The sequence below is a fragment of the Amphiura filiformis genome, unplaced genomic scaffold (genome assembly GCF_039555335.1).
Source record: "Amphiura filiformis unplaced genomic scaffold, Afil_fr2py scaffold_46, whole genome shotgun sequence".
In the NCBI taxonomy this organism is placed as follows: domain Eukaryota; kingdom Metazoa; phylum Echinodermata; class Ophiuroidea; order Amphilepidida; family Amphiuridae; genus Amphiura; species Amphiura filiformis.
Window position 1 is genome coordinate 168,732 of NW_027305510.1, and position 27,622 is coordinate 196,353.

Here is a 27,622-nt window from a genome sequence, read left to right on the forward strand (position 1 = left end):
ATTTGTTGTCAACAAAATGTATGATATGTATACGTGTGTTGAAACTGGTGTTCTAAATGTTACATGTGTTCAAGGTGAAAATTATACTGAACACAAGTGTATGTTATATGAAACCTTTGAATCCTCCCTATCATATTACAGTAGCCTGCACACAGGTGTTATACCTTGTACCAAAGGTAAATATGTTGAACTCATTAATTGTACTGAATACATTCCATTCATCCCGCATCCAAAACAAACTTATTATGATAGTACGCATACAGGAGCTGAAAGCAGTGCCCCTAAAGCCACATGTGTTGAGCTTGAAATCTGCACTGAAAGTATTTCACACATGCACGTGTCGTGTGATACGTTGGTGCCCTCCATATGCCTCATACAAAGAAGCTTTGTTACAAGTTGTTTTCCATCTTATGTCAACCAAAACAAGGCTAACATAAACAACCTGTACCTGTACGTGCTGAATCTCCTTGAATTTACATTCTCTCTTTTTGCCAAATGTTCCCAACATGCATGCAACCAAAACCAGCTTGCAATGTGGAGCTTTAAACTCCTTGTTAGTAAACAACAAAAACTAACCCATACACGTGGGGTTTGGCATTTTGATTCCAAAAATACCAGTCACTTGTTATTGATATTATTTATACTTAGTGGGCAAATTGAAACAAACCCTGGCCCTCAAGTTTTGGAGTACAAATGTGGCGTTTGCCAGTCAGAGGTTGGTAATGATGCTCAAGCGTTAATCTGTGACAAGTGTAACTTCTGGTGTCACACCGAGTGCGTTGGTTTATCTGATCAAAATTATAATGACCTGATGAACACATCTGGTAGTTTTTCCTGGGTGTGCTATCAATGTGGCTGTCCAAATTTTGATAGCTCTCTTTTTGGAACCAGATCCATAGAGTTGTCAAATCCATTCTCAACACTAAGTGATTCTATCATTGACATTCCAGGTGGTGATTACCCCAAAACATCCACCCCAACTGATACAAACCATGAGCAACAATTCAGGAGTTTTTCTCCTCCCAAAAACCGTAGCAACAAAATCAAGACAATGATTATAAACTGTAATGGGCTGAAAGGTCAAAAGAAACAGGCAGCCTTTCGTGCCTCAGTGGATCATCACAATCCTGATATCATCCTGGGCTGTGAGTCAAAAATCAGTCAAGATATGGCTACATATTCCATATTCCCAGACAATTACGCCATTTACAGGAAAGATAGAGACTCAAACGGGGGAGGCGTATTTATTGCTGTCAGAGACACTCTCATAACTGCTGACATACCAGACTTAGACTCAAACTGTGAAGTAGTGTGGGCAAGCTTACAGTTTTCAGACACCAAATCACTGTATATTGCCAGCTACTATGGCCCACAAACTAACAAAGCTAAATCCCTTGAAGAATTAGCCAAGTCCTTGTCTACTGTGTACTCTAAACAGAGATCTAAGCTCCCAAATGTCATCATCGGGGGCGATTTCAACTTCGCTGACATAAATTGGGACTCATGGACAACCACCAATCCAAAAACAGCTAGTGAACACAGAAGCTTCTTGAGCTTTTTACTTGAAAACTCACTCTCCCAACTTGTCACAAAGGTCACTAGACCTATATCCAATAGTATATTGGATTTGATCACCACCACAAATCCACACTTGGTGAGCAACATCATTGTGAGCTCAGGTATATCGGACCACGATATAGTCACCTTTGACATAAACATGAAACCAAAATACCAGGTTAAACCACCCAGGAAAATGTATAACTTCCTGAAAGCTGATGAAAGTGTTTTAAATGAAAAGGTAGCAGCATTCACACAGGAGTTTCTTGCATCAAATCCCTCTCTAAATACTGTGGACACAAACTGGGAGAAAATAAGAAATTGCTTGTATGAAATCATGAATGACCATGTCCCATGGAAAATGAGTAATGGGAAACGTCATCTCCCTTGGATCACTCGTGACATCAAACGATGCATGCGGAAAAGAGACACTCTCTACAGCAAGGCACGTAAACATCCAAGTGACCAATCCTGGAGAACATTCCGCCAATATCGGAACAAAGTGACCTCATTGGTTCACAACGCACACCAAGAATACGTCAACAACATCATTGGTGCCAACATTGTAGAGAAACCAAAATCCTTCTGGTCATACGTGAAGCTCATGCGAACTGAAAATCTTGGAGTACCAACACTCAGAACTGACACAAAACTCTGCACAACTGACAAAGATAAAGCTGAAGCTCTCAACACACACTTCAAATCTGTCTTCACTTGTGAACCAAAGACCAACATACCTGATAAGGGGATCTCACCTCATCCATCAATATCGGTGCTCACCATAGGCTTGGAGGAGTGGAAAACAACTTTCATCACTGAACCCAACCAAGGCTTGTGGACCAGATGAACTGCCTGCCAAGCTCTTGAAGATGGTCGCACATGAACTAGCACCTGCACTCAGATTTCTTTTTCACCAATCCTACACCCTGGGCTGCGTACCAACCCAATGGAAACAAGCTCTGGTCACCGGTATACACAAGAAAGGTCTAAAATCCGACCCTGCAAATTACAGACCCATTTCACTTACTTGCCTGTGTTGCAAAATAATGGAACACATTGTACTCAGCCATGTTTCCAAGCATCTCAACGCAAATAACATCTTGCTTGACTCTCAACACGGGTTTAGGGAGAGGCTGTCAACGGTAACACAACTAATTACATCTTGCCATGACTGGTCTTACACTCTCCAAAATCGCGGCCAAGCTGACGTAGTGTTGCTAGACTTTAGCAAGGCGTTTGATAAAGTTCCACATCATCGTTTATCCGCCAAACTAAACTTCTACGGCATCAGAGGTCCGACTTTGAATGGGTCAACTCCTTTCTGCACAACAGAGTACAAGCTGTGTCAGTAAACGGTTCTCACTCCAGCTGGGGCAATGTTACATCAGGTGTACCCCAAGGATCGGTACTTGGACCAGCCCTCTTCCTGTTGTACATTAATGATATCCAAGAGAAGATCCAGTCAAGTATGCGCCTGTTTGCAGACGACAGTATTGTGTATCGGGAGATTAAGAGCGAAGAAGACCATCGCATCCTGCAGAGAGATCTCGAAGTCCTCGCTGACTGGTCGTCCACCTGGCTTATGCAGTTTAACATCAGCAAGTGTGCCATTCTCTCCATCACCAAGAAACGCAAACCAAGCATCTTCCAATATAACATCCTTGGACAGCCACTTGTGAGAGCAGACCAGCACGAGTATCTCGGCGTTACCATCTCGCATGATCTCCAATGGAGCGACCACTGCAGTAAAATCACCAAGAAAGCGAGTCGCACCTTGGGTTTGCTACGCCGCACCTTATCTCCCTGTAATCAAGACGTCAAAGCCAGAGCCTACCAGGCGCTTGTACGCCCTCAGCTTGACTACGCCGCTGAAGCCTGGAACCCGTATACCATCACTGTAGTTAATCGCATTGAGCAAGTTCAGCGAGCTGCAGCACGGTTTGTCTTCAGAGACTTCAGAAGAACTACATCTGTGTCAAGCTTGATCAACACCTTGGGCTGGGACCAACTTCATACCAGGCGCCTGGCATCACAGCTGACCATGTTCTATAAGATCCAACATGGCCTGGTCAACATACAACTGCCGCACATTATCCAACCAGCAACATACATAGGTAGACACGACCATCAATTGAAATATTCCATACCAGAAGCCACCATAGACTGCTACAAATATGCATACTATCCTAGAGCCGTAAGATTGTGGAACCAACTACCATCAGCGACAGTGTTAGCACCATCTTTAGCCACTTTCAAGGAAGCCGCCCTACCAGCTGTGAGGGGATGAAGGTACCTGTTGGCTCAAGACTCCTGTAAACCACCACAGCAAGTATGTTTTTATCCCGCACCCTAAGTTTTTCGTTTGGTATGGTCGTTACTTTTTCTTCACCTACACTTTTCTGCACTTTGCCTGTTGACGTCACTTCTGCACCATCCTAGTATAGCTTTTAAAGCTGCAAAAGGATTCACCTTTGAAGATTGAAGACATACACCACCTGGCTCAGCCGGCTGACACAGGACATTTGAGAACAACATTTTTTTTAAAAATATGGGGTCATTAAAAAGTGAGAGCATAGTTTTTGACATTTGGTGAGAGAAAAAATATGGGTAAGAGACGGTGTTTGGACCTAAATTACTAGGGATTTAAAACATGATATGGGTTCCATTTTGGTCCGCAGAGCCAAAACAGTCCAACTTTGTTTCACAAAATAAGTACCGTAGTGACGTAGCCAAGGGACCCCTAGCCCGAGGTATTCACACCTCCGTCACTACGATTTCCACTGTGTCAAATCCTTACTGTGAGGAAGGAACAACGTAGGGCCATGATGTGTCGGGCTAAGGGACCCCCAGAAAATTTTCAGGGATAAGTTTCAGTTTCAGTTGGGGACGGCAAAGAGTAAAGTATCATTGAAATGACTAAAAATGGGACACAAAATATGGGGACGAAAATTTGCCTCCCTCCTAACACCACTGAAAATAAGTATGTACTATTAAAGATCAAGGAACTTCAGGCGTGGGGCCGCGAGGTAATCTTCCCCCAGTCAGGCACGCAGGGGGGCATAACACTGGAACTATAAATGATTTTTAGCTGTTTTGTCTGGCTTGGACATTTTGTTTGATACTGCTGCCATTGTCATCAGAACCCAAGCATGTCTCGGCTGAGACGAATATACAATAAAATCTTCACCAAGGAACCATCTTTACCCAAGCTTGAGCCTATGGAATATTGTTGTGTAAATTAACGGGCGTAATCACAACGCAAACATTGGGCGACAAAATCAGCAACACTTAAGACATTCAAAATGGCGGGTGAAGTAGTCGAACATGTTACTTTTCCCGTTAACGAAAGCGATGAAGTTTATGTGGCTATATCAGCTCTTTTACAACGAGTACAGCATGAAGAAGTTCCTGCGCATTCTGTTGTTACTTCAGTGGTCTCTGAAGATGGTAATATAACGTATACAACTTTGCAACCAGCCGTTGACGTCCAACATGTCCAAGTCGAAGTACCGGTTGACCAGGTTGTGGATGCGACGGGAATGGTACAACATAACATACAACATGTCGATGTTCAGCATGTTGATATGCAGCAAGTAAGCTTAGCTTAATAATATACTATACATGTAGCATGATATTCTAACATACTTTGGGACACCCTGTATTCCATGATGGCCCAAAATAGACCCAGGAAGGCAGGAAGTACGCGGATGAGACTTAGACTAGTACAAGGAACAAATACGATTATACGTCGAACAACTGAATACATGCACAACGTACGGACCAATATATTTTTGTAAACATTTTAGGCCTATAACAAAATGTATATTTTCGTACAATTGTACAACTATCGTTTCTACCCTATGACCTATAAAAGTTACCTGTTATCAAAGTGTCCGCAAAAAACTGGTCATCGCAACTTGTATCTTTGATGCTGAAAAGTCACGATATTCACGCAGGGACAGGCCGAAAACCTTACGGTTACCTCGATCGTAAAATCCAGCCCATGCATGTCATAAATAATTCATTATTGTATTGTGTAAATGTCACTGATTGTGTCGACGTATTGTTATTGCACCTGTTACAGCAGAAGTCATGCTGAATTTATACTCGATCGCTGGATCACCATGTGAATTCGCTTATTAAAAAAACAAAAAACTCTCACGACCAGGTTGTTAAGCATCGAAACACGCTGACTGGCTTAGCAAATATCCAATTATTTTTGTAAACCAATCAGGTTAGACGTACTTTACTGGCGGGTCACATTAATTCATACCGTAAAAGGCCGTCGCCTTCATTGATTGGCTAACGATTGCGATGAATAGTGTTTGCAACCAATCACAAAACGGGTTACAAATAAATAAGGCGCCCATCGGAAATTTTGTGTGACGTCATGCCACGAGGTAGCCGGAGGCTTCGCTTTTCTGCTAGCTTTAAAAGTGAGCGAGTGGTATAAAGTCAGTTTCACAGCTGTGATTTATGGAGCATCATAAAATCTCTGAGCACATACACAGCAGATTTGACAGATAAAAATGACATTTGCAATTCTGAGCAACGGGATTCCATGAAATTGAAGATTAGGCCAAATAAAAAATAAAACATGTTTCACGTCCCCTCCCGCTTCCTTTTTTGAGGTTTCTTCAATTTTATTTTTATTTTTTGAAATTTTGTTATAACTTTTCAAAAATATGTCTACATGTAGGAAGTAGAGGTGCTTTCTATATCCTTGCTAATATACAAGAAACACTTTTATAAGGTTTTGTGATAGTTAGAGGGGGCCTATCTCTCAGAACAACAAATAAAAAGAGGCCTCCTCCTCTTTCCAGGCATTATTGTATACGCTAAAATAGCTCTAATTATGGGTATTTACACCGATTTTATGATAAAAATAAAAATAAAAGCCCCTCTTCCTCCTTTTTTTTCAAAAACCCGGACGTGAAACATGTTTTTTATTTTATTTGGCCTTATGTAAGTTATTCTACAGGATCGGTAATAATTAACAGCTGGTCTGCAGTATTTGAAGTGCATATTGAAGTTTGTAAGTTTGTGACTTCGTACGTTATGTGCAATAGATATTACAGGAAGCTTAAATTGGCACGCTTTCCTGCAATTTGTCTGTCGCTACGAAAGTTATTGGGAGTTCAGGGCACGTCACACCGAGTGTGACGTGACCTCGCTGGGCATATTATACGATGTCCTCATTCACAAACTGATACTATCTGTCCATCGTATAAGACTGTTACCGTACGGCAATGTGGTGAAGGAATATTACACAGTCAAGAATAGGCTCCATCATTTTTGATTATGATCCTCCCAGTCTCCCGAAACATCAAAAGCGCTTGCACTTATACTTACTTAAGACTGTCCTTTTCACATAACGCAGACAAAGTAGGGTCAACTTGCCTAGAAATGGTCAAATTTTGGCAAGAAATATCTCTGTGTAATCCTATCATTATGTAAGTCCCATATCACATCGTTATCGGCGATCAAGGTTTTTTTTCTGAAGTTTGGTTGGTACCCACCAGCGCCATCATGTGACACAGCTAAAATAATCAACCGGGAATCGGGGATCGTTTCAAAACACAGAAAGCAGTTAAACTTAATGGCGAGCGGTCCAAATTTTGAGCCATACAAGTTTACGTGGTGAACTAGATGAGACTAGTGGGGATTTTACGTCGCGTTGTCAATTACATTACATTCGCATGGACGGACATTTGTTGCGGGCTCGCTAGGATTCTAGCGAGTAGATTTCTTGTAATATTTGGCTTATTTACCATCAAATTTATATCCTTCAATGTACCTGTATATCGTTAGCATATCAAGCACGGTCAAAAAAAGTTTTTTGAGGTTTCTGATCGTCACAATGAAACATTTTTTAAAAGACACAACTTTCTCAGTTCTCCAGCCATTTTGTTTACTCGTTGTTATCGATGTCACCAATTTTTCATTAGTCTTGACCTCACGAGTGCAACGTGGCTGTATCGCGAACACGACTTGACGACAGAAACCGGCTGTAAATGAGGTGGGTCATCTCGTGACGTGACTTGCATTGTCATGATTGTTTCACCACCGAACACGCTCGTCGGATGTAGGGGGTATACGTAGATTGATCGAGAAATCTATCTACTATCCACGACGACACGATAGTTAATGTGTGAATAGAAGATAGAGATTGCTAGTATAACACGGTCAGTCATCGTAGCGTCTTCAGTTTTAAAACGCAGCAAAACAATTTTTTAGATTGTCCAGTTTGGCTTCAATTTAGCTTGGCTAACATTTATGTATCTTAGCTGAAGTGTTTGCTTACTTTTAACCGGAAACACAGGAGCTGAAGTACAAATTCCGACCATATTATGAGTCCGTTTAATTCTGCAACCTTGCTTGATCAAAGATGTTTGCTTGACAACTGCCAACTGCGTCGGTGATTAAAGATTTGAGAAAATCCAGTGCTGGGCAAATCAATCCATCTCCCGATTTGCAAAGGTTGACTTGTCATTTCAAACTGATGGTGATACCCTTCCGGTTCTTGAACATGTGAGCCCAGCACTACCAGCCCTCGAATTAAGGATCTGAAGGGGCACGGCAACTTTTTAAGGGCAAGTTGAAAATTGCCTTGGATTTTCACTGAAACGGCAAGGCAGCACAGCAGTTTGTAATATTTCAAGAGGGCATCATGGCAACTGTTGAAAATTTGAGAAGGGCACCAAGGCAATTTCTCAAAAGTGAAGAAAACACACACAAACATAGATAGATGATTATATAATGAAGGGGCAGGGCTGGGGCACCGACGGCAACTTCATTAGAGGGCACGGCAAGTGACTGCCTTTGGGTAAAGGACATATTTCGAGGGCATTACGGCAGTGGGGATGGGCACCCACGGCAAAATGCCATGGGTGCCGTGGGTTAATTCGAGGGCTGAGTACTACGCGTGCTGATCACCTATTTACAATGGGGACTGTGCGATGTCTGGCGATCACTCAAGAAAAATTGGCACAAAATGATGTTTTTCGTGAGTAAAGTCATGATGAATTGATGAAGGAATATAGCACATGGTGTCACTAATATGTCAAGAATAATATCCTCATATTTTTGAGACAATAATTAATTGAGGAAGAAGTTTTTATTCATATGCATGATATTGGGACCTGCATGCCAACCGTGTACATGTACCAAACAAGGTACGTTACATGAGCGCAAATCCTTCCATGTTCTAACTTTCGTATCACAAGCTATCGGTTGTTCATACGAAAGTTAGAAATTTTCGAACAAGGGGTAGACGGCTTGGAAATTGTCTTTTAAGTATCAGAAATTCCAAGTTTAATTTACGGTACTTAGATATTGAATAAGATAATATATGTGAGTACAAGTTTCATATAAATTGACTGAATTGTAAAAAAAATTGTTGAAATGTTTGAGCTGCGCAAAACGTTTTAACTTAAAAGTGTGTAAATCCCAGGGACACACAAAATGGCATAAGCCAGTCTCTGTGTACAAACGGCGTACACGAGACTGGCAAGCGAGTCTAGATGAGACAGGCCTAAGCGACCAGGTCCAGACGCGTCTACAGACGTTTCGTTTGGTTATCTGTTCCTTTCTCAAGTTTCTGTCATGTCTGCAGAGAAAATTAACGTTGTGGAGATCATGAAGATCATAGGACATCAGCAGTATTGCTGATAGCGAACGTGGTGCATGCTGCGATTGCTGGGAATGAACTGAGGGCTCCATCGTCAGACACTGGTGATGGATTTGATAGTTTTGAACCCTTTTCATTCCCAGCAAACTCGCTTGCCAGTCTCATGTACACCGTTCCTAACAGACAGAGACTGGCTTATATGGTCATGTGTCTTTATGGTGGGGCACATTTGCATTACAAGCACTGATTTTGATCATTTGTCTTCCTTTTCACTAAAATTGGTATGACTAAAACTATACATCTCACACCAGCAAAACTATACATTTTTGGAAAGCTTATTTTCCAAGGAATCCAATTATGCAAAATTGAAGTTGGTATACAGGGTGCGTAATAAAAATTTAATTTTACTAGTAAAGTGATTATTTATTGCATTTGCTATTATATGTAATACCTCAAATGTGTCAGGCCACACTATGAGCTTTAATAAAATGTTTACTTTTGCTATGTTATGATTGACCAAAGTGGTGATACAGGGTGCGCAAATATGTAAAGCCTCATGCACAAAATGTTGATTACATTTTTGAAAATATTTTCTTTAGAGTGTATCCTACATTTATTTTAACTGCATATATATTTAGATTCCTGGGGTAAAAAGCTTTCCAAAAATGTATACAGCTGTAGGCCTACTTTTCCTATCTTAGGGTGCATACATGTACATGTAATTCTCAAGATACAACAATTGAAAGCCAAAACGCATCTTGTGACTGAAAATTTTGGCATTTGTGTGGAAGTGAAATAGGAAAAAATGTGGTTCTTGTGACTTGCAGTTCTCAGTGAATACTTGTAAACACGATTAGATAAAATTAATAGCTGAATAATGAATAATGAATAAACAAGCTTTCATTTGAGGTATGATTTGCATGTGTATAGCACACAATTTGACAATGATATAATTAAAATTCAAAAAGATATCATGTCTTCAAAGCATTTGCCATAGAGATTGTACATGCTCCTCTACCACTTATCCTCTACCACTTATCCATCAGGTTTACCTTCGTTAACATTTTAATATTTTTCACTAATTAAACAAATTTGAATTTCAAATTGTGAAATAATTTGAAATTAGAATAATCAAGCTGTATAATGAGCCCAAACTTGATGCAATTGGACCAAGAATAGCTTTGTGACAACAAGTTAAATTAGAAAGGGGAGAGAAAAATGTAACGCCACCAGGGTATTTTGAGGTCCCACCATAAGACACATGACCATATGTGACGTGTCATGTCAAAAGGAGACACTTTTGGGCAGGTTATCAATTTGGAGGTTTTTACATATCTTTAATAAAGAGATATTTTGCTCCACAATGCCGTTTTCCCAAATGTAATCGGACATTCCTAAGCGAAGATATTGAGTTTGTAAGTTATGTTATTATAAAATTGGAAATTGAGATATCGGCCTTTAAAAATATTATTGACAATGTTGAGAGTAGGAATTGCCTTGAAAAATATGTCCAAAAATACAAGATGCTAGTTATATTCGGGTCTGAAACTATCAGACAATATTTTTAACATTAATAACATCACAAATTAAACAAACCCAAATTGTGAAAAAAAATCACCCGGGCAGATTTTTGGCTATTTCTTCATTTACGATCCTGCCCAAAAGTGTCTCCTTTTGACATGACACGTCACATATGCCAATTTGTTTGTCAATCAGATTAACACACTTACCGCTTTGCGCAGCTCAAACATTTCAAGTTCAACAAATTTCTTTGCAATTCAGTCAATATGAAATTGGTACTACTCACATTATCTTATTTGATGTATCCAGTGGCGTAGCTAGGGCTTGTGGCGCCCAGGGTTAAGGATACATAATGATGCCCCCCTCAATTGTTGAAACAATTGTGCGCGAACATTTGCACAAATAGGGCCTACCAAGCAAACCAGCAGTAATTAATTTTGCTTATAATGAAGTTGAATATCTGTCTTAAATTAATCTTTCCAAATGATTTTTTCTGTCTTAAATTTATCTTCAAATGATTCTGTGCTGTTAAAAATTTTGACTTTCATCGATGCTGAATAATTGGTCAATTTGGCGCTCCCCCCCTCGCTAGGCCACTGGATGTATCCAAGTAAATTAAACTTGGAAAATTTCTGATACTTAAAAAAGATAATTTCCAAGCCAGCAACCCCCCTACTTCCGACAAGCGATCTTGCGAGATGACCCACCTCTTTTACAGCGGGTTTCTGTCATCAATGCATGTTCGCTATACAGCCTCGTTAGTCGTTACACTCTGGGGTCAAGACTTATCAAAAACTTTGGGTCACGTCAATAACAACAAGTAAACAAAATGGCTGGGAACACTGAGAAAATAGTGTCTTTAAAAAGTTTTTTATCGTGACGATTAATAACCTCAAAAAACTTCTTTTGACCATGCTGGATATGCTAGAGAATAGATATACAGGTACATTGAAGGATATAAATTGGATGGTAAATAAGCCAAAAATTCCAAGTTTAATTTATGGTACTTAGATACATTGAATAAGATAACTATGATTTGAAGATCAGATATATGTGAGTACAAGTTTCATATAAATTGACTGAATTGTAAAAAAAAATTGTTGAAATGTTTGAACTGCGCAAAACGTTTTAACTTAAAAGTGTGTAAATCAGGGACACACAAAATGGGATAAGTCAGTCTCTGTGTACAAACGGCGTACACGAGACTGGCAAGCGAGTCTAGATGAGACAGGCCTAAGCGACCAGGTCCAGACGCGTAGACGTTTCGTTTGGTTATCTGTTCCTTTCTCAAGTTTCTGTCATGTCTGCTGGTAGAGAAAATTAACGTTGTGGAGATCATGAAGATCATAGGACATCAGCAATATTGCTGATCATATCGAACGTGGTGCATGCTGCGATTGCTGGGAATGAACTAAGAGCTCCATCGTCAGACACTGGTGATGGATTTGATAGTTTTGAACCCTTTTCATTCCCAGCAAACTCGCTTGCCAGTCTCATGTACACCGTTCCTAACAGACAGAGACTGGCTTATATGCCATTTTGTGTGTCAATCGGATTAACACACTTACCGCTTTGCGCAGCTCAAACATTTCAAGTTCAACAAATTTCTTTGCAATTCAGTCAATATGAAATTGGTACTACTCGCATTATCTTATTTGATGTATCCAGTGGCGTAGCTAGGGCTTGTGGCGCCCAGGGTTAAGGATACATAACTTGCAAGATGACCCACCTCTTTTACAGCCGGTTTCTGTCATCAATGCAGGTTTGCTATACAGCCTCGTTAGTCGTTACACTCTGGGGTCAAGACTTATCAATTACTTTGGGTCACGTCAATAACAACAAGTAAACAAAATGGCTGGGAACACTGAGAAAATAGTGTCTTTAAAAAGTTTTTTATCGTGACAATTAAAAACCTCAAAAAACTTCTTTTGACCATGCTGGATATGCTAGAGAATAGATATACAGGTACATTGAAGGATATAAATTGGATGGTAAATAAGCCAAATATTGCAAGAAATATCGCCAGAAACGTGGAGAGCTCACAAAAAAATTGCCGTCCATGGAAATGTAATATATATGAAAACGCTTAAATCCCGACCAGCTAGTTCAGTGGATTCTTTGATTCCACCTGTCCAAGGGAGCTTAGAACTGTCTGCCTATTCTGCGAAGTCCTTCAACTTGACCCTGAACTATATATTTTTTTACTTGAGATGTGACCAAAGTACTGGGCTACTGGCACACTTAACATTGCGCAATGAACAATGAACATGCTCACCAAATTCATTTGTTTTGTGATCTTTCCATAAATTCTCAGCATCTAAATTACTAATACTGACTTGACTAATAAATATTTGATGGTGTGTTATAATATTTACAGGTGCATGTCACTGAAGTGGAACAAGCTGCAGCAGCATTACAACACGTCCAGGTGCAAAACATCCATCAAACACCTGTCACATTGGCACAGATTGCCCAGGCTGGTAAGTGATTATAAGGGCCCAAGGATCGAACCCTGTGGAACACCACTGCCAATATTCTTTTTTCCCCTGCACATTACAACATATGTGCAGGTGCAAAACATCCATCAAACACTGGTCCTGTCACATTGGCACAGATTGCCCAGGCTTGTAAGTCATTATGAGGGCCCAAGGATCGAACCCTGTGGAACACTGCAGCCAATATTCTTTTTCCCCTGCACATTACAACATATGTGCAGGTGCAAAACATCCATCAAACACTGGTTCTGTCACATTGGTACAGATTGCCCAGGCTTGTAAGTCATTATGAGGGCCCAAGGATCGAACCCTGTGGAACACCACAGCCAATATTCTTTTTCCTGCACATTACATCACGTCCAGGTGCAACACCCCCACCACGCACTTGTCACATTGGCACAGATTGCCCAGGCTGGTAAGTGATTATGGGCCTAGACTTCACTGATAGTCAGTCATTTATCTATTGGTCATTATATGACTTATCATTTGAAGACTAGTTCTTATGATACATCCTCCGGAGAGCAGTTTCAGACAATAGCTTGGGATTATTAGGGTAGAGGTTAACTTTGAATCCTTTCATGCCCACTGAAGCATAGTCAAGGACACTCCTATGAATTGAAAGACTTGTCGCTCGCTCCCATGGTCTTATGAACAACAGCTGAGCAGGGTTTGATTTACTTTGAAAAATTTGCATAGCAATTTTTAGGGAAATCATTATTTAGGTGATGTTCTTATTAGCATTATGTTTATATTGTAAAAATTCCTCTACAAGCTGAAATATTGTAGCAAGTTGTGCAAAATGGGGAGGATTTTGCTCTGCTACACCAGGTAAATCGAACATTGCGGCTGATAAGTGTCCAAGGATCGAACCCTGTGGAACACCACAGCACATTGAAACATGTCCCAGTGCAACACATCCACCACACACCTGTCATCTCAAGGCTCACATTGCCCGGGCTTACAAGTGTTAATCCTAGGGCTGCTAAGAATACGCAATTGCATTATTTATGCACAATTTGTGTATTTTGACATTTTTGAAAAATCTAAAAAATAATTTATTTTTGCGATTTTTAATTCTTTTTCGCGGATTTGGATAGTCCCTGGACCCAATATCAAGTGCTATTTTATTTTATTTTATTCATCTGGCAATTAACAACAAAATTATTATTGTTATTTTTTTTTAGATTTTGCGTTTTTGGTGGGAAATCACAGATTTTTGCGTTTTTTGGAAAATCGGGGTGCGTTTTTGGTCTCAAAAATTGCGTATTCTTAGCAGCCCTATATTAATCCTCTCCACATAAGTGTCTACTGCTTCCAAATAGTATTTAAAAATTAATAATTTTTCAGTATTTATCAAAAAAATGAAGGTGACCTGATATATTTGGAGAATGGAATTCGTTAAAATTGATGTATAAATGAAAATATCCCTTTCCAGCAGCCAATCACAACCTTGCACGGCTGCGATATTGCAGCGCGATGCGATAAAGTTGAACAAAATCCAACTCCATCACGGAAATTTCCACCGGGCGATGAGAATTTTCACTGCCAAGCTTGTACAAAACCTGGCTCAGATTACAGTTTTTATAGCATCGCATCGTGCTGTGATGTAGAGTCTGAATCAGACTTTAATTTGCTGCATGCACTCCATCAAGTACAAATGAAGTACCAGGGTTGTAGCTACGCTGGGCGGGCTGCCCGGCACCCGCCCGGCACTGGTACCAAAAAAAAAAAATCAAAATGTTTTTTTTTAAATTTTTTTTTTTAAATTTTTTTTTAATAAATGATTTTTTCATCATAAGAGGAGCAAAAATAAATAAATCAGGGGTGATACCCCTTAAGCGGGCCCTGTACCCCGGCTGTAAGCGAGAGCTCCACGCGCCGGCCATAATAATTTGCCACCTGGCATAGAAATTGGCCTAGCTACAACCCTGTGAAGTACCATATTACAATAAAGACTAATAATTTTTGTGATAAGTAAATTCAAAGTCATTATTTATTGATTGTATTATACAGTTGGAGGAGAAACTGAGATCATCATTACACCAGACCAACAACCAGTCAAGAAAAGTCCCAGAAAAAGACAACCAAAAACTAAAGATAAAGACAAGGTCTACAGGTAAGAAAGATCTCTGCCTCATCCCAATGACATAGTCTAATAACCTCAATTACATAATCATAGTGCAAAATTTGACCTCAAGTTGCAGAGTATGAGTTTTTTACCCAAATCTTCAAAGGTCATTCAATGATGTACAAATGTATTGGGGTTTTAAAAGAACTGTGCCCCTGATAGATGAGCATATTATGGATCCTAGTGAGACCCCTTCCCAGAAATGTGAAGAACACAGAGGCTTGGTGGTTACGGCCTTGGACTCATAATCTGAGAGCTTGCTTGACGTGCGTGGGTTCGAGTCCCAGTCCCACCATGTTCCCCTCTTGGGCAAGGCGCTTTGCCTCGCTTGCCTCACCCACCCAGGTGCAATGGGAAGCTGTTAGGGTAGTCACATACAGTCGTTGTACTGCCACATATGTAGACTGCAAACGTGGTTCCAACATATTCTAATGACGCAGAATAAATGTAAAGCGCTTTGAGGCCGTTTACGGCATAAATATTTACACTTTTTTGTATGTAACTTTTCCAGATTTCAGATTTGAGGCCATGAAAACAAAGTCTGGATGTTATTTTTACACCATAAAAAGAGTATCAAACAAAAACAAAAATGAAAGGGAGGGGTAGGTTGATTGTCAAGAAATGGATTTATCTGTTAACCCTATCAACAACCAGCCAAGGAGAGTCCTAGAAAATGGGCTATTCCAGTTGAAATCCATACACCCCCTATGGAAGACATGGCCTTAATCTTCCACACAGGGAGTGTGAATTTCAAACATTTGGGGTTACCTGAATGGGTGACTTATTTGAAATCTACACCCCCTGCATGGGAGATTAAGGGCATGTCTTCTTTAGGGGGTGTATGCATTTCAACTGGAATGCCCCAATGCTAACCAAAAACTATAGGTCTAACTAGGCCAAAGGAAGGAGACACCTAAATATATTAAGAATGCACCCAAATATCTGGGAAATGCACCCAAATGTATTTGCAATACACCCTAATGTATTAGGAATACACCCAAATGTATTAAGAATGCACCCAAATGTATTAGAAATACACCCAAATGTATCAATTTCTTTGTTAATCTCAGGTGTGCATATTGCAGTAAGGACTTCACGGATACAAGCAACTTGAAACAACATCAACGGATTCACACAGGAGAGAAACGATACATGTGTCGATACTGCGGCAAGGCTTTTGTACAGAGCTCCAATTGTAGACTTCATGAAAGGTCACATACAGGTCAGTTCATAGTTCAAAAGGTCATAATATGGGTCAGTTCATTGGTCAAAAGGTCAAAAATACAGGTCAACAGAGAAATAAGTTCATGTTGTGGCCAAACCTTTACATAGCTCCACTTGTAAGCTTCATGAAAGGTCACATACAGGTCAGTTCATAGGTCAGGTCAAGGATGTCAAGATTATACCCAGAGTACTGACTGGAAATCTCTGATAGCTATTGCAGTACAGTGGCGTAGCCAGGGGGGCGGTGCCCCCCACCACTCGTCATGACCGTCATGAACACAAAAATGTTGTGGTAAGATTTTATACAGAACTCAAATTGTAGGCTTCATGAAAGGTTTCATACAGGTCAGTTCATAGGTCAAAAGGTCATAATATGGGTCAGTTCATATGTCAAAAGGTCAAAAATACAGGTCAACAGAGAAATAAGTTCATGTTGTGGCCAAATCTTTACATAGCTCCACTTGTAAGCTTCATGAAAGGTCACATACAGGTCTGTTCATAGGTCAAAGGTCATGGATGTCAACATTGCAGTATACAGATGGATAGAATATTATGGGAAATTGTTTTTCAGCTCCAGTTTATAGACTCATGGTCACCTGTAGACAAGGTACAGATCATACCCAGAGTACCGACTCAAAATCTCTGATTATAACTATTGCAGTATGAATATCCAGTACTTCTGATATTATGTTTGATGTGTGACTTCCATTTTATGGGATTTCTTGTTTTGACAGGAGAGAAGCCATTTACCTGCACCAGCTGTGGTAAAGGATTCAGTAAAAGCAGCAACTTGAAGCTCCACATCAAAACACACACAGGCGAAAAAGCTTTCAAGTAAGTACTACGAATACACCCAAGTTACACCCAAAGTCTCAGTAATACACCCAGATGTGTTTGGAATGCACCCAAATATCTCAGAAATACGCCCAAATGTATTTGGAATGCACCCAAATATCTCAAATACACCCAAATGTATTTGGAATGCACCCAGATGTTTCAGAAATACATTTGAATGTATTTGGAATGCACCCAAATATCTCAGAAATACACCCAAATGTAATTGGAATACACCCAAATATCTCAGAAATACACCCAAATAAATTTGGAATGCACCCAAATATCTCAGACATACACCTAAATGTATTAGGAATACACCCAAATGTCTCAGAAATGCACCCAAATGTATTAGGAATGCACTCAAATGTGTCAGATATACACCCAGTGTAAATAAATAGGAATGTGTGTACCACTGGCACGCTGGCCGAGCGGAATGGGCTCCGACTCATAATCGGACGGTTGCATGTTCGAGCCTCGGCAATTTCGGCTACTAAAAAAACCGGTTTGTCGTTTTGGTACATGATAACTATTTAATTTATTTCTAAATTTTGCTATGGTTGTAACTCCTTGTTCTAGTTTACATCAACATCTAGTGCAACATGGGTAGTTAATGACAAAAAGTACCCAAATGAACAGAGCACATCCAGATCTTGCAAAATATGCTTATTTCTTGACTATTGACCCTGCTTAGCTAGTCTATTCTCAACATGAAAACAAAGGGAAGTACCTATACAAAGTAATAGGAGTGTCATTTGATGAAATGGGTTGATGCATCATATTGCAAAGGATTCTGGTAAATGTAAGACATGTTCTCTAGTGTAGATGTACCTGAAAACAAACTGCAGAATTCAGCAAGTTTCTTCCCTTGATTTTATCAAATTTATCAAATGTTAAAAACATGTTTTTGATTTTTTGTAAATACCTGATAAGATTGCATCTGTGTAGCATTCCACTAATCTCTTTTGACTTCATCATGGAGTATAGCAGTTCAATGGAATTTAAAAAAAATTGATTGAAATAAAAAAAGTCTGATTTTTGTATATATTACATAATAATAATAAAAAAAATTGCCAACCCTGTTTTTTGTGTTTTTGTTCCTGTCAGGTGTCAGATATGTGGTAAAGGCTTCATCTGTGGTTCAGATCTCAACAAACACGAAAAACGACACACTGCTGAAAAACCTTACTGGTGCTCCGTTTGCGGAAGGAATTTCTCTTCAGACGAGCAGCTCAATAAACACAACCAGAAAGCCCATTTGGTCGCTAAGCCCCACATGTGTCAGGGATGTGGCAAATCATTTGCTAGAATCACATACTTGAAACTACATGAGAAGACGCATTGTCCATCTGGGCATGAACGGGTAAGTAATAAAGGGGTGTGGCATTCCCCAAGGTTCAATTCAGGGCCCCACATGTGTCAGGGATGTGGCAAATCATTTGCCAGAATCACATACTTGAAATTACATGAGAAGACGCATTGTCCTTCTGGGCATGAACGGGTAAGTAATAAAGGTGTGTGGCATTCCCCAAGTATGCTAGAATCACATACATAAAAAGATACATTGTCCAGGGATTGGGTTTTGAAAATAACAGGCGTGCTACAAATCACACTTCTGGAAATGTTAAGGCGGGGCTGTCAGGTGTGCTATTGATTGCACTTAAGAAGTTAAGAAATCCAGGTGTGCTATAAATAGCACTCAGGGTGCGATCTCGCTCGCGCGCCTTAAAACTCGATCCCTGATTGTCATAAAGGTAAACAAACCAAAGAAGTGGTGTTCCCCAAGGTTCAATTCAGGGACCCTGATTGTCCTCTGGACATCAACAGGTGAGTAATAATGATGTATTTTGCCAATATAGTGTACATCCAGCATTTATCAGCAGATATCAAACCGTAATTTGCTTCAAGCTTGAGCGTTACAAAGTTTTGTGTGTGTAGCATTTAGCATGCATTTCTATTCTAACAATGCTCATGATTGGTTAATTACATGATATAGTTATCCGAGTAACCAATCAAAATGGAGTTTTTTTTAATCTTGAGGTACACTTTTTTGCCCTCCATGCATCATCATCATCATGATACTTCGGCTGCTAAACAGGCGACTGTTCATCACTATGTTGAGTTGATGGGTAATTAGGTGCCAGGCAACATTTTTCATATCGTCACTGGGCGGGAAAAACAACATTTTGTACTTTTTGCCCTTGAACATGGATGACGCAAACCATTCAATATAAAGTCTACATCTACAAGGCTTTATCCATGTTCAAGGGCCAAAAGTAAAAATGGGGTGTTTCCTGCATGAACTTTTGGCCCTTGAACGTGGATGAAGCAACCTCTTCAATATAAAGTCTACACCTAAAAGGCTTTATCCATGTTGAATGGCCAAAAGTACATTATGAGGTTTTTCCCGCCCAGTGACGATATGCTGCACAGGTGCATTGATATTGATTGATATATTGATGATTTATTTTACAGCTGCACACCTGTAAGGCCTGTAACAAGAGTTTTGCGAAACCCATCCTTCTTAAAGAGCATGAAAAGACTCACACAGGGGAAGCTCCATACAAGTGTCATCAGTGTGATTTGGCTTTTACTGAACCAGTTGAATTAGAGGTAAGCAAACCAAAGAAGTGGTGTTCCCCAAGGTTCAATTCAGGGACCCATTCTATAAACCCAACCTTCTTAAAGAGCATGAGAAGACTCACACAGGGGAAGCTCCATACAAGTATCATCAGTGTGATTTGGCTTTTAATGAGCCAGTGGAATTAGAGATAAACAAGCCAAAGGAGTGTAGCATTCCACAAGGTTCAATTTAGGGGCCCATTCTATAAACCCACCTTAAAGAGTATAAGAAGAAAGCGCAGAAAAAGCTAACAAGTGTCATCAGTGTGATTCGGCTTTTACTGAACCAGTGGAATTTGTGGAATTTTCAAGTTTTAATTTAAGGACCCATCCTTCAAACCCAGCTAAAAAGAGCATGAGATGAAACACAAAGAAAGCTCCTTAATTACACGTGTCATCAGTGTGATTTTGCTTTAATTGATAAAATGGAATTAGGGTAGGTATATTGGGCTATTCCATTTGACATCCACACTCCCCCTGCGGAAGATTTGCTCTCCCATGTAGGGCGTCTGTTGTTAATTTCAATTATATTGTACAGGACCATGTGAAATACCGTGAGCAAGCCCAAGCACAGAAGTAACAGTGGCAAACATGTCCCTACATTTGTCACTGACTCTCCAGCTCTTCCACACTGTGTACCTCACCCCCTCAACTTATATCATGTATGGTGTTCCTCAAGGATCAACATTGGGACCCTTAATATTAACTTATAATTATTTTGTACAGGACCATGTGAAATACCATGAGCAAGCCCAAGAACAGAAGTTTGTGAGCAGCGCCAAATATGTCCCTACAGTTGTTATTGAATCTCCAGCTATTCCACAATGTGCACCTCCTCCCCCTCAGACAGAAGTACCGCCGCATACTGCACCACAACAAATCACTGTGGGTACGAATCATACTACTACTGCTACTGGGGAAGGCAATGTGAATTGGGCAACATGGAATCTGTCGGATGTTTTTGGTAAGACTTGTTTTATATCATGTGTAGTGTACCCCAAGGTTCAGTTCTGGGACCTTTATACTAGGGACTTATCATACTAAAAAAAAAAAAAAAGGAAGGTTTTATTTCAAACTCTAATGGTGACCCGCAGGTCAAATTGCTAGAATTGTACATTAAACACACCTAAACAGACACAATGCAATTTGCAGGCAGCAGCTTAATCAGCGCCAATATTACAACATTAGCAGTCTACTACTGCTACTGGGGAAGGCAATGTGAATTGGGCAACATGGAATATGTCGGATGTTTTTGGTAAGACTAGTTTTATATCATGTGTAGTGTACCCCAAGGTTCAGTTCTGGGACCTTTATACTAGGAACCTTCTCTTCAACAATGTGCACCTACTGAACCTCCGGCTAAAATACCTCCACATACTGCACTACAACAAGTCACTAGTACATTTGGCTGTATTCCTTATACATGGGTATATTCCTAATACATTTGGGTGTATTCCTTATACATGGGTGTATTCCTAATACATTTGGGTGTATTCCTAATACATTTAGTTGTATTCCTAATACATTTGGGTGTATTCCTTATACATGGGTGTATTCCTAATACATTTAGTTGTATTCCTAATACATTTGGGTGTATTCCTTATACATGGGTGTATTCCTAATACATTTTGGTGTATTCCTAATACATGTGGGTGTATTCCTAATACATTTGGGTGTATTTCCAATACATTTAGGTGTATTTCGAATACAATACATTTGGGTGTATTTCTAATACATTTGGGTGTATTTCTAATACATTTGGGTGTATTTCCAATACATTTAGGTGTATTTCGAATACATTTGGGTGTATTTCTAATACATTTGGGTGTATTCCTTATACATGGGTGTATTCCTAATACATTTAGTTGTATTCCTAATACATGTGGGTGTATTCCTAATACATATGGGTGTATTCCTAATACATTTGGGTGTATTTCCAATACATTTAGGTGTATTTCCAATACATTTAGGTGTATTCCTAATACATTTGGGTGTATTCCTAATACATTTAGTTGTATTCCTAATACATTTGGGTGTATTCCTTATACATGGGTGTATTCCTAATACATTTAGTTGTATTCCTAATACATGTGGGTGTATTCCTAATACATTTGGGTGTATTTCCAATACATTTAGGTGTATTTCCAATACATTTAGGTGTATTTCGAATACATTTGGGTGTATTTCTAATACATTTGGGTGTATTTCTAATACATTTGGGTGTATATATTTGGGTGTATTCCTAATACATTTGGGTGTATTCCTAATACATGTGGGTGTATTCCTAATACATTTGGGTGTATTTCTAATACATTAAGGTGTATTTCTAATACATTAAGGTGTATTTCTAATACATTTGGGTGTATTTCTAATACATTTGGGTGTATATATTTGGGTATATTCCTAATACATTTGGATGTATTCCTAATACATTTAGGTGTATTTCTAATACATTTAGGTGTTTTTCTAATACATTTGGGTGTATTTATAATGCATTTGAGTGTATATATTTGGGTGTATTCCTAATACATTGGGGTGTACTTGTAATACATTTGGGTGTATTCCTAATACATTTGTGTACATCCATATCAAAATGATACACTTGTCGGCTGCTACATGTGCCTCATTTCACATAATAGCTAGCAATAAATACCTCGTCTCAAGGGGAGGTCACTTCAAATCATCCCCAAGTGACATGGTTATGGAATGTTCTCTGTATTAATAAGCCATGTGACTTGGGGATGATATAAAGTGACCCCCACTTGAAATGAGCCTGGTATTTATTCCCAGTTATTATGTGAAATGAGACACATGTAGCAGCCCAAAAGTGCATCGTTTTGATATGGATGTACACATTTGGTTATATTCCTAATACAGTTGGGTGTTTTCCTAATATATTTGGGTGTTTTCCTAATATATTTGGGTGTATTTTATCTACAGATGAAACCGATAGTCACGACCCATTACCACCAACAAGTGACCCACAAGGTCAACTTCCAGGTCACCAAGGTCAACTTCCAGGTCACCAAGGTCAACTTCCAGGTCACCAAGGTCAACTTCCAGGTCAACAGCAACCACCACCCGGTCAAGTGGTCAACCAAGATCAAGCTCAGTCCACAACTGACCCATCGCTACCTGATGGTCAAGCCGATGGTCAGCCGTTGCAAGCTACTGGACCAGATGGCCAATCAATAATCAACCAAGTTATTAATCGTGTTGGTGGACGTATCCGGAAGCAGAAAAAGAATGGTGGAAAGGTATGTAGTGTACAATTGGAAATTTAGGTGTGTATTATCCCTTACACATTGGATATATATTTCTAATACATTTGGTTGTATTCCTAATACATTTGGGTGTTATTTTGTAAATTAAATCTAAATACTGGAACTAAAATTTGTAACTCACTTTGCTATGTGGCTTCCAAAAACATTGGACTTCATCAGGCGTCTGATTGATGATGTTGTGACTTCAGACGGCGAGGAATGTCTCGCAATGCCGGGTCCCATGCATGTGACAACTGTAAACGGAATCCTCCTTTCTTGTTAATGCTGGCTCCTCCACTTTATCCATGGATTCTCTGACTCCTCTTTCGAACCATCTCTCCTCTTTATCAAGGATAACAGCTTCTTTGAGATTGAAGAAGTGTTCAGTGTTCTTATTACGAGAAGAAGCAGCTATCCTTGAGAGGAGACATGGTTTGAAAGAGGAGTAAGAGAATCATTGGTTATTTTACGACATATCGGTATATTCCTAACACTTACAATATGCTCATCTATCAGGGGCACAGATCTTTAACCTCAATACATTTGTACATTCATTGAATGACCTTTGAAAATTTGGGTACTAAAACTCATACTCTGCAACTTGAGGTCAAATTTTGAACTATGATTGTTTAATTGAGGTTATTGAACTATACCATTGGGATGAGGCTGTTGTGGTCCTTTTACAGTAAATTGTGCTTCATCTAAGAGGTTGGAAGGTGTAATATTTATAGTTACATTTGAAACATGGCAGTTTTATACTTAATCTGACACCAAACATGTTGAATTTGGGTGTATTTATCGGACATTTGGGTGTATTAAGTACATTTTGGGTGTATTCCTGACAAATTTGGGTGTATTTCTGAGACTTTTGGGTGTATTTCTAATACATTAGGGTGTATTTACTATTACTGTAAATTTTGGTGTAATCCTGATTTGGGTGTCAATTTGTTTCCTTGTTAATAAATTAGTCGCTCTCACTGTCTCAGGTGTACATGTGTCCAACATGTGGTAAAGACTATGCGGATAGCAGTAACCTGCGACAGCATCAAAGACTACATACCGGCGAAAAACCTTATACTTGTCAACATTGTGGGAAAAAGTTTACACAGAGAAGCAATTGCAAAGTGCATGAGAGAACTCATACTGGTAAGTACCCCATCCCTAAAGTTTGTTGGACTTCTATAAGGCGGAAATTATTCGGCTTTCGTTACTGCGTGTGTCACTAAAGTCCCAACTCACGCTCTCGTAAATTCACATAAGCGTGCGCCAGTCACGCATTACACAACGTACAACTAGTGCAAGCATTGTGCTCAACTGCATGCATACCATTCTATATCAATACACGGTGTTATGAGTCTTAGTTTTTCTTCCTGATATAAACCGAACAAACTTTAGATATGTCCCTGCTCCTTGGATAACTCATTCCTACTTTAGAAATTTACTGCCCCTGGCTTTAAATGTCAAAGGCCAGAGCAGCAACTGGAAGCTATAAAGGACACACACACAGGTATGTACAAAGTATTCCATCCCTAGATGTTAATATCCCTGCTCCTTGGATGACTCATTCCCTACTTGGGATATACTGCCTGTAGCTTTACAAGTCCTTGTCTCAAAGGCCAGAGCAGCAACTGTAAGCTATAAAGGAAACACACACAGGTATATACAAAGTATTCCATCCCTAGATGTTAATATCCCTGCTCCTTGGATTACTCATTCCCTACTTGGGATATATACTGCCCCTGGCTTTTAAAGACCTCATCCCAAAAGGCTTCATTCAAAGCAGCAACTGTGAGATAACTCATACAGGTATTCAACTACAAAGTATTCAATCCTTAGGAATGCTAATGTCCTTTTTATTTTTTATTGTTATTTTTTGTAAAATCAATAACTTAAAGCCATATTATAACATTTGCTGAGGAGAATGCCCTCAAATTTTTTTTAAATTCTTGATTTGAGTGTATTCCTAATACATTTGGGTGTATTATTGTCTATTTCACAGGTGAAAAACCGTATAAATGCAAGTATTGCGACAAGGGCTTCTCCAAGACGACCAACTTACGTATCCATGCCAAGCGTCATACCGGTAAAGGCAACTTCACGTGCCAGCATTGTAATCGTGTTTACGTTTACGAGTATGAGCTGCGTAATCATCTCAGGATACATACTGGTAGGTGTTACTTACAAGTATGATATTTATATGTGCGGTGTACCTCAACGGTCAATACTGGGACCCTTATTACAGGGATGTAAGTTTTCTGTATTTTTACAGAATTCAGGTTTTTTTGTAGTCCAGATTTACTCAATTTCTTTTATTTGCAGCCCATTTTGTGGCTTTTTAGCACGAATTTACGTTTTTTTTTTTTCCCCAATTGTCCGTATTTTTTCTTTGGGGTTACTTACATCCCTGATTACCCTTTATTTCTTAATTATTAGGCCTGTAAATAAAACTTGCTTGTTTGCCCTCTGTGACCGACTCAAAAAAACATGAAAATCTTGGGTCACTTTTTTTCCTAATACTATAGTCTAGTAGGTTACCTCTACCTTACAATCTACCTTACTTAAAACACAAAATTTTGTGTGCTCAATTTGTTTTGAAGCTTACAGCATTTCAGACAATATTAGTGTTTTTGTTTGTGATACGTGATATTGATATTGTGATTAACAGACTTATGCTGTAAGATGTGTCATTTTCCATGTCCAAATGCCCATGAAAAAAAGGGTTTACATAAAATACAAGTTTTTGTCTCTTAAAGGAAAATGGACAATTTTTTTAATTGGCCTTATGAAAGGATACCATACCGCAGGATATATACTGGTATGTGTTAGTTATATCATGTGTGGTGTACCTCAAGGGTCAATACTGGGACCCTTATTATTACTTATTATCATGGTATGAATATATGCTGTGTAATCATCTCTGGATACATACTGGTATATGATATGTGTGGTGTACCTCAAGGGTCAACACTGGGACCCTTATTATTACTTATTATCTTGGTATGAATATAATGCTGTGTAATCATCTCTGGATACATACTGTATTAGCAGTCAAGTTAGCTCAATCGATAAGGCGTTCGACTATGGTGCGAGAGGTTGCGGGTTCGAACCCTGGCGGTGCCTAGTACGCTCTCGTGGAAAAATTGAGTTAGCTTGAAATTCCCCTGGACAAGGAACTTGCTGCTTATTTGTCTCGTTGTAACCCGTACGAAACTCGGGGAGCTGATCCTGGTTGCGAAGGTTATTTGTGGAATGTATAGGGTGTGCGCTCTTGAAGCAGCAAAGTCCCTGAATTGCTGTTTAATGGTTTGTGGAATGACGCTGGGTCGTAGTGGTCAGCGACAACCTGTAAAGTGTGCTGAGGCTTGTGGATCAACGCTCTAGGCGTTGTGCGGTCGTAGCGCACTATAAATCATTAACGCTTTTTTTTTTTATGTGTGGTGTACCTCAAGGGTCAATACTGGGACCCTTACTATTTATTATTATCATGTTATGTGTAATTTTTAATATAACAAATTAAGTTACCTTCCAGCACGTAACATTTTATTAATTTCTCATTGCAGGCGAGAAGCCGTACAAATGTGATCAATGTGGCCGCAGCTTCGCTCAGAGCAGCAACTTAAAAGCACACTCTGTGGTACATACTGGTAACAGGCCATTTGCTTGTAAACTGTGCGACAAGACCTTCAAATGGCGCACGGAACTGAAGAACCACCAAGTCGTTCATACCGAACAAGGGCCTTTAATTGTGATCAATGCGGAAGTCGTACTCAAGCGCCACCTATTTAAAGATTCACATGCGCATACACTCTGGTGACAAACCATTCAAGTGCACTGTGTGCAACAAATCATTTGCGTTACGTTCTTCGCTGTTCCAGCATAAAAATACGCACTTATCCAGTCGGCCATTCAAGTGTCAGACCCCGGAATGTGGGAAAGGTTTTAAGACAAAAAACCAATTAAATATTCACACTTTGATGCATACGAACTCAAAGCAGTTCCAGTGTGAGGTATGTATGAAACGCTTTGCACGTAAAGGAAACTTGATGGCTCACCTAAAGCTTCATCAAGGTGATCGTGACAGGCCACACGAATGCAGCACGTGCGGGAAACGGTGTTTATTCGAAAGCGAGTTACGTGTTCACGAACGAACGCACACCGGTGAGAAACCATACACCTGTCTTGCATGTGGGAAAAGTTTCTCGCAGCGAGGAAATCTGAAACAGCACGAGGTGACACATACGGGAACACGTCCGTATAAATGTACGGAAGAAAACTGCGATCGGACGTACAAGTACATTGGCGATCTGCAGAAACATCGTAAAGAGAAGCATACGATGGATACACCATA

The 27,622-nt window shown here is 39.6% G+C and overlaps 2 protein-coding genes across 2 annotated transcripts; both read left to right on the forward strand.

The window, feature by feature from the left end:
* The first annotated feature begins 811 nt into the window (after positions 1-811).
* On the forward strand, positions 812-2,404 carry LOC140144235 (uncharacterized). Its single transcript, XM_072166052.1, has one exon. It carries the CDS (start codon positions 812-814, stop codon positions 2,402-2,404), a length of 1,593 nt encoding a protein of 530 aa, XP_072022153.1.
* Positions 2,405-4,844: 2,440 nt separating this feature from the next.
* Positions 4,845-27,088, forward strand: LOC140144236 (uncharacterized). Its single transcript, XM_072166053.1, has 12 exons — positions 4,845-5,150; positions 13,086-13,188; positions 15,217-15,319; positions 16,402-16,553; positions 17,290-17,389; positions 18,497-18,890; positions 19,865-20,002; positions 20,738-20,975; positions 22,952-23,268; positions 24,261-24,420; positions 25,274-25,441; positions 26,835-27,088. Exons 1-12 carry the CDS (start codon positions 4,860-4,862, stop codon positions 27,086-27,088), a joined length of 2,418 nt encoding a protein of 805 aa, XP_072022154.1. The 5' UTR covers positions 4,845-4,859.
* Positions 27,089-27,622: the final 534 nt, after the last annotated feature.

What these genes read in the sequence shown, in the direction of transcription:
- LOC140144235 (XM_072166052.1), top strand. Translation starts at nt 812, where the DNA reads ATGAACACATCTGGTAGTTTTTCCTGGGTGTGCTATCAATGTGGCTGT.
- LOC140144236 (XM_072166053.1), top strand. Translation starts at nt 4,860, where the DNA reads ATGGCGGGTGAAGTAGTCGAACATGTTACTTTTCCCGTTAACGAAAGC. An exon ending in GGCACAGATTGCCCAGGCTG is followed by an intron (nt 13,189 to 15,216) that starts GTAAGTGATTAT and finishes TGTATTATACAG; the next exon opens with TTGGAGGAGAAACTGAGATC. An exon ending in GTCCTTCTGGGCATGAACGG is followed by an intron (nt 18,891 to 19,864) that starts GTAAGTAATAAA and finishes TTTATTTTACAG; the next exon opens with CTGCACACCTGTAAGGCCTG.